The sequence below is a fragment of the Pristis pectinata genome, chromosome 20 (genome assembly GCF_009764475.1).
Source record: "Pristis pectinata isolate sPriPec2 chromosome 20, sPriPec2.1.pri, whole genome shotgun sequence".
In the NCBI taxonomy this organism is placed as follows: Eukaryota; Metazoa; Chordata; class Chondrichthyes; order Rhinopristiformes; family Pristidae; genus Pristis; species Pristis pectinata.
Genome location: NC_067424.1, coordinates 13,568,402 through 13,585,671, shown reverse-complemented (window position 1 = coordinate 13,585,671; position 17,270 = coordinate 13,568,402). Strand labels below are relative to the sequence as shown.

The window sequence follows — 17,270 nt, the reverse complement described above, 5'->3', positions numbered from 1 at the left end:
GTAGATGGAACCAGAGTGATGCTAAATGGTTGCTTTTTTTAATCAGACTAGAGGAGAATTTTCATTAGCACTTACCAGGGACTGCGATTTTATATTTACAAATATATATATGGTGTGTGAACAATAATTTCAAAGATTGCAGATGATATATAAAATTTGAAAAGTAGTAAACCCAGAATGAGAAATTTCCAACTTTTGGTAGAATTTTGACCTTTCATTTGTTAAGTTTTGACCTTGCGAATGCCTTTCCAACTTCCCAGTCTACCGCTATACCAAAGTCAAAATATCATGTCTAGTATGGACTGCCACACTCTCTCGGCTGGAGCCTCAGCGCACTGCAATTCTCTGTTAAACCAAGCTTTTGAAAACCTCTCATTATCTCCTTTCTTGTATGTTTTGTCTGATTTATTTTTCTGTAAATTTATCTTGCTACCTTTTTAATTTGGTAATGTCATACATAACTCTGAGTGAAACACACAATAACTTGAGTGTTCTCTGCTGATATGTGTGCATATGCATTTTCCCACAGGGTCACTAGGTTGTCATGAGCTCTTCTCCTTGGAAGATTTTTCCTGTTCAGCTCATCTTTGGCCATTTTTGGAGCCCTGTTGCTCCCATGGTTGAAACTGGTTCTAATGGGATTTTAAAATTCCCACGTTATTTCTGATTGAAGACCCACATGCAATATTCTTGTATCTGACTTCCCTTTCTAGTTTGCCCCAAGTGAAGCTGGTGAACTTGCACCTGCTTCTTGTGCTTGATTGACATTTCAAAGGTATTTCAACATTAGGCAGTTTTCAAAGATTTTGTTTTGCAAAATTAGTTAGAGTATGGATTGAATCAAGTTCTTTCAGCAGAACAAATGGGTAGTGTTTAGGCTTATTTAACCCCAAAGAAAATTCTGCATTCCATGCCAAGAAATATCATTTGTTTTGATTCATAACCCTGAAACCATTGCTAACGTTTGCCTGAAGGAGTAATACCATGGCACTGGGCCGTGTTGGTACATTGTGGGAACAAGGGTCTGAATAGTACAGTAGTTTCACATAAATTATGATGGGAGAACTGACGAGATGAGATAAAGTATTTAGCCATGTTTTTTTTCTGTGTGTTGAGCTGGCTGAAGTATGAATGTGGCGAAGTCCAAACAGTTTCCCCCATCTCCACTTGTATTGATTCAAGCTTCTCCATCTTATTTTTCAAATCAATTCATAGACTCGGTACAGATTCACCCAGTGTCTCACCCAGTTCGTAACCTCTTCTACTCAAATTCTGGATACTGCTTTTTCCTCAAATTCTTCAAATGCACCAGAAGTAGTCTGTTTTCTTTGATTTAATAGTGCAATCTTTGTATGCACCATTGGAGGCTGATCTTTTCAGCATTAGATTCCTGCTGTCAGGGACTTTCTCACTAACATCATAAGACATTTCCCCACTCATCCCCAAATTTTGGTTGATTGACAACATTGTCACCCTTATTTTCCCCCTGCCCTTCCTGAGTCAATCATATTGAAACCATGAAGCACACTCAGCAATGCTTCATTTAAGGTAACTTCACTCAACATAGCTTTAGAAGCAAACTAGGAATCTTCTTGAACTGTATGGCTCATTCTTTGATAATTATCAGTTCACCTTGATACTTTGACTCTGTGGGTACAATCTCTAAATCATAGAATGGTAAAGGCAGAGCAGAAGGTCACTGTGCCCACTGTACTACTACTTTTGGAGCATTAAATCAGTCCCTTGCTCCTGTTCTTTCCACACAGCCCTGCACATTATTTTCACTCAAATGCCTTTCCAGTTCCCTCTTGAAAGCTCCGATTGATTCTTTTTACACCACTCCAACAGCCTGAGTTCCAGATCATTAACTCATTGTTCTAAGTTGGAAGGTTTTGGATATAAGCCTCACTCCAGAACAAAAATCTGATTTGGTTTTTCTATGGAGTACAAAGAGAATATTGCACTCTCTGACTTTCTTTTGATATGATATTAGAACAAGACTCTCAGCTGGACATAGACAACTGAGTTCTCCCCAGTGTCCAGGCCATTGTTTATCCCTTAATTAACATCACTCAAATGAAGATTACTTAATCATGATCACAGTGCTGTTTGTGGGAGCTTGTTGTGCACAAATTAGCTGTTGTTTCCTTACAACTGTGACTGCACCTCAGAAGTACTTCATTGCTATTCAGTGTTTTGGTGTCTCCTGAGTTGTGAAAGTTTCTATAAAGTGGCATTTCATTCTTCATCTATTTGCGTTCAGCCATGCATATTTCAGAACATAGTTTTCGGGGAAACGTTACCCATTATAGATGTAAATCCTGGAACTCGTTGTGTAGCAGAATTATCTTCATTGGAAGGACACCTTGGTTCAAGATGGCTCACAATCACTACCTTCAGGGTAATTAGGCTTGGGCATTAAAAACTGACCTCATCAGAGAGTGCTAAAAATGTATTGGAAAATCATGGTTCTACCCACTGTAGGAAATCAATACATTCAGTGGCCAAGGTACCCCCATATATACACTGCTGTAACTTTTACCTAGTTCTTACCTTCCGCATTAAATGTGGAAGTATTCCTATTGTATGCTTCATCGCTCAAGAATATAGGAACGAGAGGAGCCTGTTCATCTTTCAGCGTATACTGCCATTTACGTAGATTGTTACTTATCTGTGCTTTAAGTACACCTATTTTGTTTCTGTAACCTTTAATACCCTAGCCTAACAAAAACTATCAATCTCTGTTTTGAATTCCTCTATTTACCCCTGCAGCCTTGATAGTATTTTGAGGGGAGAGAGCTCCAGATTTCCTCTACCCTGTATGTGAAGAAGTATTTATCGACATCACATCTGAACAAACTAGAGGAAATATCCTATGAACTCCTTTTATTACTTTAAATTTCTCAGTTTGATCACTCTTTATCCCTGGATAAAGTCAATGCAACCTGTTCCTATAATGTAACCCTTAAAACCTAAATATTAACTTGCCATCAGGATTATTTAAAATATGTCTGCAAGATTCATACTTGTAAAGCATTAATTAATTGTGTAGTTACGAGCAGGAAACTATTTTTAGAAGGAAATTCTCGTTTGCAAAAGCTCCTCTGTCATTTAGCAATATTGCTGAAGGTTTCTATGCAGTCCAGCAGATGTCAGCCTTGAGCTATTTGTCTAATCTAAAACTCTGGTATTAATTGCCCTGACGTGCTTTGCTTGGACTTTTACTATGTTAGTGGGAAAAAGTCAGGTCAAGATTTATGAAAGCTTTTAACTATGGTGATGCATTCTGGAACTTTTACTTTGCTTTGGGGAAAAAAACTTTACAAATGCTGTGTGTGGGATTTTTTAAAAAATTCTATTCAGTCAGAATGTGTAAATTTGAGGGCATCCAGTATTCAGAGGCCAAGGGGTGAGGCTATTATTTTAATGTAAAGGTTTTTATTATAAATCATAATTCCATACTTGGGTTATGCTCATGCAACACTGAAACAGACACTTCAGCCCACCCAGTCTAGGCTGACCATCAAATGCATAGCTACCTTAATCCATTTACCGGCACTTGGTCTAGAGCCTACTATGCCTTGGCGATTCAAATGCTTGTGCAGATGCTTCTTAAATTTTGTGATTTAAGCCCCTCAGGCAACACATTCTAGATTCCAACCATCCTTTGAGTGAACAAAAATTCTCTCTCAGATCCCTTCTACACTCCTTTCTCCTCACCTCAAAGCTATGTCCTCTAGTCTTAGAGTCATGGAGTAATACTGCACGGAAACAGGCCCTTCGATCCAACTCATCCACGCAACCAAGATGCCCACCTGAGCTAGTCCCATTTGGCCCATATCCATCTAAACCTTTCATATCCATGTACCTGTCCAAATGTCATTTAAATGTTTTTTTACCTGTCTCAACCACTTTCTTTAGCAGCTCATTCCACACATGCACCACACTCTGCATGAAGAAGTTGTCCCTTGGGCCCCTTTTAAATCTTTCCCCTCATACCTTGAACCTATTCCCTCTAGTTTTTGATTACTTTTCCCTGGGGGAAAAATATTTTTTTTAAGGGAATTTTTTTTTCCCTATCTCGCCCTGTCTGTGCCTCTTTTAATTTTGTATCCCTGTGCCAGGTCCCCCCTCAGCTTCCCCTGCTCCAAGAAAACAAACCCAGCCCATCCAATCTTTCCTCATAAACTGAAACTTTCCATCCCAGGCAACATCCTGGTGAATCTCCTCTGCAGCCTCTCTGGAGCAATCACATCCTTCCTATAGTTTGGCAACCAGAATTGCACATAATCTTCCGGCTCTGGCTTAAGCAATGTTTTATGAAGTTGTACCAAGACCTCCCTGTTCTTGTATCTTATCCCCTGATCAATGAAGAAGGTATCCCATATGCTACCTTCGGCAGCCTGTATAAAATGCTGCCACTTTCAGGGATCTTTGGCCTTGTACATCAAGGTCCCTTTGTTCCTTAATGCTCCATAGGGCCCTATCATTCATGGTGTATGTTCTGCCCTTGTTTCACCCCTGTATTGTCAGACACATTTCAGCAGTGCGCAGCAGAGGTCAGTATCAGGAGTTTGGCTGCTTAAGCAAGGAATTGGGCTGGCTGAGCAAATTGGTTAGAACCTTGTTTGGAGAGCTTCCACAAGATAAGAGAGCATATCATTGAATTAATTAAAAATGCAAACCTTGAGAAAGTAAATTGTATTTTTTTTATTTGTAGGATGTGTATACATAAAATTCAGTTTATCTTTGCCAGTGGAGCTGGTTATGATGAGACGTCTTCAATGCACAAGGAGAGTAGAAAGTGAACTCTCCATGAACCAGTTTTAAATTTCTCATTATAACTTCAACCTGTTTTCCATAAAATTGCATCTGCATGTTAAAAATATGTTCCTAAAACAGAATTTATAGAAATGATAATTATTCATAGCAGTATTATTGGTGTTATGTATAAAATGCTCAAGATACGCTTTCTATGGGGAATTGTATACCATAATGGGGTACATGGGAATGATTACTGCCGCGTAATCTAATCAAGCCGTTCCAATGTTGTCATGAACGGCCACTTGATCCCTTCCGCTGGATTATTGGCCTGAAGTTGCTCTGTCATATCTTTTGTTGTTTATTACGTGTTGTTTTAATTCTGTTTTTTTCTCTTGGCGGCAGTAGCTCATTAGAGTGGACGCCAGCTGTCAGTGCATGGAATGGGCTCAGCCTTACTGTTGGCACAAAATCAAAAAAACAAACTCATTTAGACTGCAGTGGAAGAAAGTTTGGGCAATAGGAAGATATACTGGGGAAGTGTAAATTATTTTTGTCCTGTAGTGAGGATGAAATACTTTGCCAGGCTCATATTTAAGTATAGCATCTTGCCGAAGCTTTAAAGCAGATTAGATGCTGCTTTTATCTTATAGAAGAGGAAAAAGTGCTAACTGCAGCTTAATTGAACAATTCAGAACTAAATCAGTCACGTGTCCAATTGGAAACCAATCAGGATCAGATGCAGGACTTTAAAATGGGATAAGTTCAAAAAAGAAAATCCATCGTGTTGAGTTGTATTTCCAGCTGCAGGTTATGGCAAAGGTTTACTGTGTGGAAGTTGATTTTTTTTTCCTTTGCTGTCAACTGAACAGTTTTGCTTTTAAGGTTATTTCATTAAGAAATTGAAGTGCTTTTCCCTGTAGAGTACATTGTGTGTGTTTTTATGGATTATTACAGGGCTCACTCAGTACTGCATTGCCCCCTGACTCCCCTCCCCATTGGGAAAAGTAGATAAATATTCGAAATCCAAGGAAGATACAGGCTTCTTAGGATTGGTTTTGAATTTCACAAGGAAAAAAGTAAAATGGGAATGTTTGAGCTGAATGGCCTCCTTTATGTCCATGAATTTCTGTGGATTAGCTTTCTTTTGGGAATGCTTTCTGCAGTCACCCGGATGACTTATCCATCAATTCAACTTTATTCTGCACTGAATGTGAGCAGGTAAAATATTCAATGTACATATTTTTTGAGGCAAAGGCTCGTATTAATATTTTGATTTAATTTTAAATCTCAATTCTACCTATTTCAAACTGTTAGATGAAGAATCCATGTCTACCAAGTTGGATAACTTCAGAGGCAGATGCCTTTGAAGGATTATCTTCAGTTGTTTCTAGTGAAAGGCAGGAGATCTGTGCTGCAATTGTCATCTATGTTATGTAAGGTGGTTATGCATGAGTGAGTGGGCAAAGTGTGAGGTCATGCACTTTATTGAGGAATCAAAAAACAGATCATTATCAAAATGGTAAGGCTGCATATGAGTCGAACATAAAGAGAGCTAGCTGTTGTGCATGAATCACAGAAAGTTAGCAGGCAGGTGCAGCAAGTAGTTAAGAAAGCAAATGGCATTGGCCTTTATTGCAAGGGTTGGAGTCTAGAAATAGGGAAGTTTTATTACTGTTGCATAGGGTGTTGGTGTGGCTGCACCTGGAGTACCACGAACAGTTTTGGTCCTTCTACCTAAGGAAATAGCTCTTCTGGACTACCTCCAATATTACTAATTCCAGGGATGAGAGGATTGTCCTATCAAGAGAGGCTAATCAGGTTGAGTCTGTATTCTCTGGAGTTTAAAAGAATACTGAGTGGTTTTATTGAAACCTATAAAATCAGGAAGGGGCAAGGCAGGATAGATGTTGAGATATTTTCACTTGTGAGAGAGTCTCGAGCAAGGAGACATGGTCTTAAATTAAGGGGCTGATTATTTAAACTGAGGTATAGAGAAATGTCTTCTTGTAGAGGGTATTGAATCTCAGCTGATCCTTTAGCCATGTTGCTAATTGGCTTTGGAATAGCTTCTGCAGAAAAGGTGGAACGGATGGAGCTGGATGTTTCCAAAGACTTGTACAATGAACAGAAAAATGCCATACCATTGCAACTGTATTGGATGAAAGGGATTTTGTTTTCACGTGCTTACAAGGTGCTTAATTAATCCAGCTGTGAAACTGTTTCGAGAAAGCATTACTGCTTTCACGATATTGCTGGAGCCAGCTATTCATTTCAGTGGCGATTTTTCTTTTTTTTTGTTTTCCTCTCTGGTACTCATTGCCAGTCACAGATACTTTGCATGATGTGCCTTATTTTTGGAGCGGATGGTGTAATCCGCTGTGTCGTAGTCACAGCAGGAGCTGGGGGCTCAACATCAATAGGGCTGACAGCACCTGTGCCTCTGCTTAAGCTTGACTCTGCTCCCCCCCCCATGTTCGCGCAATGACCAACAGCAAATTGGTCTAAAGAGAATTATTTGATCTTTATCCATCCAGCCACTAATAGCTTCCAGCTTTAGCTTATGTTGCACAAGCAGAGCACCTAACTATCCATCAGCTTTAAAGTCACACCATGCCAAATCCTGCACAAATGCTTTTCAGGACTTCCATTAAATGGTTCCGTCTAGTGCATAATTCTGTTTGATTATTTTTGTTGAATGTGGGATTTGTATAAAACAGCAAGGTCTAAACATACAGAAATTTTTAATTTTATAATTCTTGACTTTCTTTTTTTGTTCTGGCCAAACCTGCAGGAAAATAAAAGTACATTAAGTAGTTATTCTCATGGTGTTGGAATATGTTTGCAGCTCAAAATAAGAAATGAGCATTTGGTACAACATTGTTTATGTGTGATTTCAAGTGGTTAGTCTTAAAGTTATGCTTTGCTCAGTGAATATTAGTGTCCGATTGGCTAATTGCTGTTTGCATTCCTCTTTCCACAGCTTTCATCGTGCCCCTAACTTGTTTGTTTCAATGCTGCCAGTAAAATAACAGTGCAGGCATCAATCTTCACAAAACCTGATTGGCAATAGAGCCAGAGGGATATGAGAGTTCCTTTCATGCGGCAGGTTGTTATGATCATGGGTTGCACTGCCTGAAAGGAAAACTAGATTCAGTAATAACTTTCTGAAAGGAAATGGATAAATTCTCAAAGGGGAAAAAATTTACAGGATCATTGGGTGGATAAGAGGTTGGGTGGGATGCAGGAAGTCAGGCTAATTGGGAAAACTCTTTCCAAAAGCCGACAGGTATGAAGGGTAAATAGTCTCCAGCTGAGCCGTAATATTCTATGATGCCAAAAACAATTATGAGTTGTGAGGTGATGCATTTCATTTGGGTTGAATATCATGGCAGCAAACAGATAAAAAGAAAAGTGACCAAATTGCTTAAATTTGTTCCAGAGAGGGAAAAGCTGCTTGATGATGGTGGTGCTACATTTTCAATAGCTTGATTGAATGGTCTTACCGGGTGCATTAGAACCAGAAGGTGCCACTGGCTGGGATGCTTGTTTGACTGGAAGAAATGGAAGGCTACTATGTATTTGGGGAATGGGAAAGAAAATCCTGTGCCATTTTAAAGTAGCCGTCTCCTCATTCTTGTGGAGTGAGCTTCAAAAAATAGATTAGAAGTGTACCAAAAAGTTTATAATGATTTTTGTCATCATTAGATTTTAAATGGTGAGCCAAAAATTCCATAAAATCTATTTATTGAGTCATGGCTCCAATTTTTACATTGGTTCTACATCTGATTCTAATTCAGATCCTGAGATTTGAAGGCACTTGTTTCCTCAGAAGCTCCTGTGCTCGAGTGTGAGGATTGAGCCAAATAGCCAGAGGATCCAGGCTTGTCAAACTCGATCCATTCTTAATGAGTTACACCACACAAATCCTGCAAAAATTCTCTACAGTGTTTCCATTAAATAGTTCCACCATGTACATATTTCTCCTTAGTTATTTTGCCGAATCCATAACTTGGGTAAAACATGGCATTATTGAAATACATCTGGGATATTTTAATGTTGTAACTCTTGACTTTCTGTTTGGCTCTGTTGCTAAGATAACGTGCAAAAAAAAAACTTTCGCATTGTTACTACACCTAATTCTACTTTGTATCTTGAGATTTAAAGGGCCCTTGTTTCCCCAGAAGCTTCTGTGGCTAAATAAGAGCATTGTGCCAAATAGCCAAAGGATCTGTGCTTGTCAGACCTTTCCTAATACATTTGACCATACAAAGTCCTGCACAAATGTTTCTTGAGTTTCCATTAAATGATTCTGCCTTGTGCATTACTTTGCTGAGCAGAGCATCAAGGCTAGTAAGTTGAAGTTGCACATTAATTTTGCTCTGACTTGTATTTGCAGCTCGAAGTAGGATGCGTTTCATTTTATTAATCTTATGGACCATTTGGATCATCTTCTGCTCTTTGGAAGGACAACTGTATGTGGAATGCTGCATGAGAAGGAAATGTTTTAACCTGTGCGCTTGAGTCTGTCCATTGGCTTTTGCACAGTGGTTGTTTAGAGCTGGTAGGTCATACTGTAGGTCCTAACCTCCAGCAAGCCCAAGGTAGAATCTCCTAGACTGTGAGGATAAAAATCATATAACTTTCTTTTGGCTGTCAGCTTGTATTCATTCATTCTGGAGGATATGAAGGTCCAATACCTGCACTTATTACATATCACTAGTTGTCTTGATTTGATGCCAATTTGGAGATCAGAGGATATTGTTCTGAGTCATGGGTGTTGGTGTAGGATAGGTTACGTATAGAAACAGAATTGAAAATCATTAACTTCTGTGGTGGGATTGGAACTCCCGTTCTCTGGATTAGTCCAGTAGTATAACCAGTACATTACAATACACAGTCTGTCCACATACAGAATCCAAACAAGTTCATAAAGATGGGTACATGAAATAGGTGGAGTGTGAGAGTCATGGCTGATTTTCCTTTCCCACCCATCCGCTTGGCCTAACTGAGCTCAGGACAGCCAGCACATGTAAATCAGAACCTTCCCAGCTTATAATCAGTCAGTGTCCACTGAGTGAATGTGAATTTTAGGGAGATGAGAGGAAATGTGTTAAATGGAATATTCCTCTCTGAAATCATCCCAAACTTTTGAACAACCTGAACCACTCTTTCATTGAGGCTATTAGCATGATTATCATTGCTCTTATGAAGCACTTATTAATTGGGGAATATTTATTCTGTTACTATCAATGTAAATAAGCTGTATTTTCATGCAGTGCTGTGCACCTTGTCAGAACAGCAGCTATAAAGGATCACTTTCACTTGAAAGTTCCCCTCAAATCTCAGTGGGAGTACCTTCACCAAAATGGGTTGCAGTAATCAAAGTGGTGGCTAATCATCGCCTTCTCAAGGGCAGTTGGAAAATGCATGTTAAATACTAGCCTTGATAGTGAGGCCAAGATAACAATGAAGCAATTTAAAAATATTTTTCAATATGAGGGTAACTTTTCAAATTTTTAATGAGTGTTTTGTTGCAAAATTCTTTCCTATTGGCAGCAGTTCTGTGGACCACCCTCCAGTTTCATACAGTTTACCCCATAGAGACAGGCTATTCAGTCCAGCTGAGCTGTGGTCAAATATCATCTTTTTTTAACCCCAATCAGTATGCAATTCTTATTTCTTCCAAGAGTATTTATCAAGTTTCCTTTTGCTATTCATCTAAGCTATTCCATATGGTACCACATTCCATATTCTTAATATACTGTGGGTAAAAAGGTTTCTTCTGAATTCCCTTTGGATTATTGATCACCCTGATTTTGATCTCGCCCAAAGACAACATTTCTGTATATTTATCTTATCAAATCTTATTATTAGCTTCAAAGACCTCAACCTTCTCTGCTCTAGAAAAAAGAGCCCCTGTGTGTTCAATCTTTTCTGATGAATATGTTCTCTCAGTTCTCATATTATCCATGTAAATCTTTTTGCAACTTCTTAAGTAGCTTTATAATTTTTTTGTAATATGTTGCCTGGACTGAGTGCCTGTGTCTTACTCCTCACAATAGAAGCCCTGATTGTCATCTTGTAATGTGATCTAACTGTGTTGATGATATGATGTGAGTGTGCACTAATAAAATCTGATTTGTACTCAATGCTGCTAATGAATTGAAAACCAAAATTGGGCACTGTGTAAAATGGCCTGCTGGTCTCGTGCTGCTGCCAAAGACCAGTTCTTTTCTTCTACACCCCACTTACCCCCTCACCAACCTAAACTGGCACAATAACAAAAGGGAAATAGTAAAGGGAACAAGTAATTAGAGAGCTTGCTATGCACATGTCGGCAAAGAGCACGAGTCGTTGACACGGTATCTCAGTCGGTGTTTTTTCAGAGCTTTATTCTTTTTCCCTAAACTATATGTCTGTTTATCACTGACTTTTCAAGGATGTGAAAATAACACAGTATGTAGGAGGTCATGAGATATGCCCTTTGGGAGCCCCTTTTGGTGGTTTTAGACATCTGTGGTAATAAGGTATAAAGTAGGGAAGCAGCAGCCTTGAGAGTCAGAGTGTGGATTTGAGTGTCTAATCTTCGACAAATACAGCTGTTTCATTAAGTAGATATGAATGACTGTAACCTTGAAGGGTCTGTATTTATCCCAGTGTGTGCCCATCTCTCAATACAGTGTTAGCAGAGAAAGCTAATTGCAGAGTGAAATTGGTTGTTGCGTGCATGACTGATCAAGCACTGCACATCTTTAGCCACAGACAGGCTCAGATAGTGTGTCTTACTCCTCACCCACTGTGCCTTTAGGGAGAAAAGAGCTTATGAGGGAGAAGTTTTTTTTTCTTAAAACGAAAGAATTCTTGTGTATAAATGTATGCACACTAATATTGCAAAACTTTCAAATGTTTCCATTTGGAACCCCTTTATCTTGTGATCTCAGTGGATGTTTTTGCTTCTGATTAAATCAGTAACTGTAAAATTGGCATTCTTATAGCGTTAATAATTCAGCAATTGAAGTGCATTTTTTATGAGTGGTCTAATATATTTTCATAAATATTCCTCAACCCCCTTGCCAAGGTGCTGTATTTTGTTGTGCACAGTTGAGCCTAATTAAGCAAATGTATGAGTTTTTTTTGGCTTCCGTTCTCAAGAAAATGGCATAATGCAGTCAAAGCCACAAGCACTGGAAAGCGGGTGAGGAGTCAGACCAGAGGTCAGGCATTCAGGCAGGCTTTCCCACAACAACTTAAATGTCCGTCAGTGATCCTTGCTCTGTAAAACAGACTGAAGGGGGATTAGCAAGGATTAGCGTCAGTATTAGCCACCTGAGTATAGGTCTTAATGCTCCAAGGGAACTTACTGAGGCAGTAAATCTACTTTATCTAAAGGGGGTCGAAGAAACCTTGAGTGCATTCCTTCAGAAAATGAATCTGGAAACTTCTCAGTGTGAAAAACGGATTAGTAAATAATCCTATCGTTTGTGACATTTCCCAAAACAAGATGCATTAGTCACAATCAAAAAGCTGCAAATGCTGGAAATCTAAAATAAAAAATAAAAACAGAAAATGCTGGAAATACACAGCAGGTCAAGCTGCATCTGTAGGAAGAGAAACAGAGTTAATGTTTCAGGTCGAAGACCCTTCATCAGAATGCTGGAAGAGAAATGGCACTGAATTCAATAAAATATATAAAAATAAAAACTGCAGGTTCTGGAAATCTAAAATAAAAATAAAGATTGCAGAAATACTCAGCAGGTCAGGCCACATCTGTGGAAAGAGAAACAGAGTTAATTAACATTTTAGTTTGAAGACTCTTCATGCATTACTCAAAGCTGTCAATTTTGTTTATTCAACTGACCTCACACCCCAGCCTACACAACCCAAAGCAAAGGACGCAGATACGATAGAGGTGTCTAAGAGGCTCTTAGACAGGCACATGAATATGCAGAGAATGGAGGGGTATGGACCAAGTGCAGGCAGAAGGGATTAGTTTAATTAGGCATCATTAAGTTGATTAGTTTGGCACAACATTGTGGGCTGAAGGGCCTGTTCCTGTGCTGTACTGTTCTATGATAGGAGTAAATATTTCTACATTCACACAGGGTATAATCAGTGTAAAGAGGGTGGGTTGAGCTGGAAGAAAGTTCATCTGAACACACTCCTGCCAAATAGTTACTCTACATTGTGGGCGCAGGTGAAGAAGGGTTGTTTGAGAAAAACTGAATTGATAGCTTTAAAGTATGCATGAAAAGTCTTTGAACTGAAACGTTAACTATGTTTCTCTTAAGAGATGAGAAAGTTCCTATGTGTATTTCAAGAAATTTGGTTGGAATCCTTGTGCTAGCTTTTGCACCTTGGGTAAGAAATTAGGCAAGGTTTCTGCTCCCAGGCTATGCTGTGCCCACCACCCATTTGAGCTGGAAATACACCACTGGAAAGATTAAATGCATGATTATCGAGGATAGAGAATGTGTGAAATCATAGGAGTTGTAGAGTAATACAGCACAGGAACAGGCCCTTCGGCCTAACTCGTCCATGCTGACCAAAACGCCCACAATGATGAAAAAATTGCATGGATTGGATGTGATTTTGAATGTGATGAGAAAACTGTAGGAAGTCTTCAAGATTTTGAAAAGATTCTATTGGTTGGAGGAACTCCATTTGTGGCCCAGCCCTGAAGAAATGGAGGTTAAATAAAAGATGGCTCCTGCCAGAGCCATCGCTTCAGAAATTTATTTATACAGAAGGCGAGGAGTGCTTGAAACAGGCGACACTGGTAAAATTAAATGAAAACTTGATGTATACAGTTAACAAAAGACAACACAGGAAACAGAATCGAATAGGAAGGTAATTAGACAGGGAGGAGGTTTTATATAGAAAATAAACACTAACGGACAGTTGGAATCAATGGCGTTTTTCTGTGGTGTAGATTTTGATAATGGCAATGCAGAAGTCAAATACACCTTGCAAAGTTAACCAAGATGTCAATGATTAAGTAGCAAGCACCTTGCCAGATTATGCAGTGCACATATTACAGCTTTAATAGTATTTCTCAAATTAAGGATGTCTAATGAAGGGTCTCGACCCAAAACGTCAACTGTCCATTTCCCTCTACAGATGCTGCCTGACCTGCTGAGTTCCTTGAGCAGTTTCTTTTTTTTAAATCTTTGAAACTTGTTTTGGCATATAATTTGACCGTTAACCATTTAATTAAGCACAGTTGTTTGGCCACCTATTTGGTATCAAACCTCTTTTAGTCTTCAGATTTCCAAAGTTTGGTGCCACAATCTCCAAGGTGGAGTTGTATCCTAGTTTACGATCTGAAAGATGGTACCTAGTAAAGTAAAATATTGTTAACCTCAGCTCTAACTCAGAAGAACATGGATATCAACCAGAGACTTGAGGGTGTAATCCTTGAGTGGAGTATTAGAATTTTTAAATACTGAAGGCAACGTAGAACAGAAGCATAAACTAGTACATTACAGAAGGAGGCCATTCAGTTCATGCACATTCTTTTCTTGTTCATTAAAAGTATTTCATTGGATGCAAGGTGTTTTGAGTTGACTAAAGTGATGAAAAATGCGATAGAGATAAAAACCTTTTCTCCTCTAATGTGTGCCAACTCTTTTGAAGAGGAATTTACCTAGCCCGCACTTCACCACCCTTCTCCATAATACCCACAGAATTTTCACTTTATAATACTTATCCAATTTCATTTTGTTGAGAGAGTGCTGCACTCCCAGAGGTTTGGAATTTTGGATGATTTTGCAGTACTAACTTTTGGAAAAGTACAGGAGATTCTCCTGGTGACCTGACCGATACTTATCTCTCAGTCAACAGAACTAAAACAAGTTTGGTGATGATTTATCTCATTGCAATTTAATGGATTTTGTTCTGCGAATATTTGCTGTTAAGCTTCCTACATTATTGTAGTGACTGAACTTCAAAAGTAGCTAATTGACTGTAAAGTGCTTGGAATTCCCACAAGAAGCATAATGTATTATATAAATGCAAGTTCACTTTCACAGTCTATTTATCCCATGCAATTCCCTGTATTCCTCCTCTAATACTGCCACTCCGTAATGCCACCTCCCCAAAGACGCTGCAAATTGAGAGAGAATGTAATAGCAATTATAAAGGCAAGGCAGTCCATAGGAACAGATCCAAACAATGACCGTTAGGAGTTGGTGACAGATTAAAATGTTACTAAAAGAGTGTGGAGTTAAATTAGAAATTTGTTCAGTCAGCCTTTTAAGAAATGCAGATGGCAGATGCTGTAATCTGAAGGAAAAACAAACTGCTGGGGGAACTCGGTGAGTCAGGGAGCATCTGGAGGCAAAGGGATTGTCATTGTTTCACGTCAAGACCCTTCATCAGGCCTGAGAGTGTAGAGGGGAGATAGCCAGTACAAGAAGTGAGAGGGAAGGATGAGGCAGGGGCTGGAAGGTGATAGATGGAACCAGATGAGGAGGGGGAATGATGGGTAGATGGAACCAGGTGGAGGAGGTGGGGTGGAGTTGGGAAGCAGCGGCTGCTGGTGATAAGTAAAAACGGGTAAAGAGAAAAATAATAGGGGACAGATGGAGCCAGGTAGGGGGGAGGGGAGGACTGAGGTAGAGACAGAGGCTGGAAGATTATGTGGAATGATGAGAGTTTTCAGAACATGAAATACTTTGCCACAGGGAGTAGTAAGGGCAAACCGTGAAATTGGATAGTTTTCCCATGAAATACGTGTTTGATGGAGGGAAGTGGATTACAGCATTAAACATTCCAGCAGCAGAAATTGAAAGGCTATAAGTGAATTGCTGCATCCTATAGGACTGGCACAGAGTACTATGCCATGCTGTAATTTTAACAATACCCTGTGTAGTGTCTCACTCATTTTACACTATACTTTAATTTTAATGCACCTTGCCCTAAACACACTGCATAGAAGCTTCTAACAGTGTCCATATGTTTGATATTGTAAAGTTTGTATATTCTAAAGTTCTTGCTCTAGTATGAAAATTGATGACATATACAACTTTTGATATATTCATAAGAGTTTGTTCAGTTTAGATGGCAATTGGAACCACTGCCCACACCTAGTAAAAAGTTTTATTTTTATTTTTACTTTTATGCAAAGGCAGTAGATTTTGGAATTAGCTAAACTGATAAAGATCTGTGGCAGGCAACCAGTTAAATGAATAAATGTAATATAAATGAAGTTTTCAAGACTGTCAATATCTTTATATTACTGCTGTTCTCTGTGGTTTGTGAGACCAAATAAATTTGTTAGGAATTACTATTACTCTGCATAATGTGGCCCTTGGTGGCAACCCAGAACCTTGATGAATGTATGGAATGACGTGAGGAACAGGAGAGGGATGCAAAGTGGGGAAATTCAAGAACTAGAAAAGTGAACATGTTGGAAAAATTTAAAAACCTGAGAGGGTGAAGGAATAAGATTGCTTCAAGACTATAGATGTTGATTTTTCACTGGCATAAAGTTGCAGTTATACCAGAGAAGTACGGTAATTGCCCAAAATATCCACAGTAAGGTTGAGGGATTCCATGCAAGCTCAGTGTGAAAATTAATGAAAATAATCTTTTAATGTTCGTACCTTCTGAAGCTCTCCCTCTTCATAATACCTCCCATCTGTGAAAGTAGTTCCTTCCATTCCAATACATTTAAAGATGGTTACAGTTTTATACTGCTTTTTCTTAAATTATCTATAATCTACTTTTCCTTTCTTTATTTTTCCATAGTATTTACTAGAAATGAAAAGTTTAATCTTGCCACCGGAACACATTCTGAAGCGGGGAGACAGTGAAGCAATAGCATATGCTTTCTTTCACCTTCAGCATTGGAAGAGAGTGGAGGGGGCTCTTAACCTATTGCACTGCACATGGGAAGGCAGTAAGTATCCTTTTGCTGTTTGTGCCAAAACTAATTCAGTGTGATTTTCAAGTGATCTTGTTTAATTGGATCGTCTGAGCACTACGAGTCTCATGCTGTTTTTGTAATGAAGATTAACTGAATGCAAAGGGTTTCCCTGCTTTATAAACCTGTCTGATGTGATTATTTTCCAGCATGTGATTCTTTATTTGGAGATTTGTTGATCAGGAGATAATCTCGATCAAGACCTTTAAGACCTTCTTTTGGTTAAGAAAAAGTGAGCTAGTAGTTTACTTTTGGTTCTAGCCTTGCTGGCTGTTCACATTTTAACCGCAATATTTAGAGTTGCAATAAGTTTGTTGATTTGTGTATGCCATTTTTAATGAGCTTGGAACTGAAGGTGTGGATGGTGTTATTGCAACTTCTGGAATTCTCTTGTTATACTTTGAATTTCGACCCCTCCAAAGGCTGAGACGTTTCCAATCTCTAAGGCCCTCATTTTAGCTGACCCGTTCTTTATTAATTATAGAGACTAGTTTTCAGCTTTATCATCGGTCACAATACACGTCTTTTCTAACAGACATGGAATAAGATTCAAATACAGGAAACCTTGCATACATCTCATTTG

At 38.9% G+C, this 17,270-nt stretch overlaps 1 protein-coding gene across 4 annotated transcripts in view; it reads left to right on the top strand.

Moving 5' to 3' along the window:
- Positions 1–17,270, top strand: part of LOC127580729 (suppressor of tumorigenicity 7 protein homolog) — a 129,959-nt gene that overhangs the window by 86,078 nt on the left and 26,611 nt on the right. For all 4 annotated transcript variants that reach the window (XM_052034527.1, XM_052034528.1, XM_052034526.1 and 1 more), the window contains exon 12: positions 16,513–16,663. In XM_052034527.1, the coding sequence (XP_051890487.1) occupies positions 16,513–16,663 (151 nt within the window). The remainder of the gene's footprint in view (positions 1–16,512; positions 16,664–17,270) is intronic.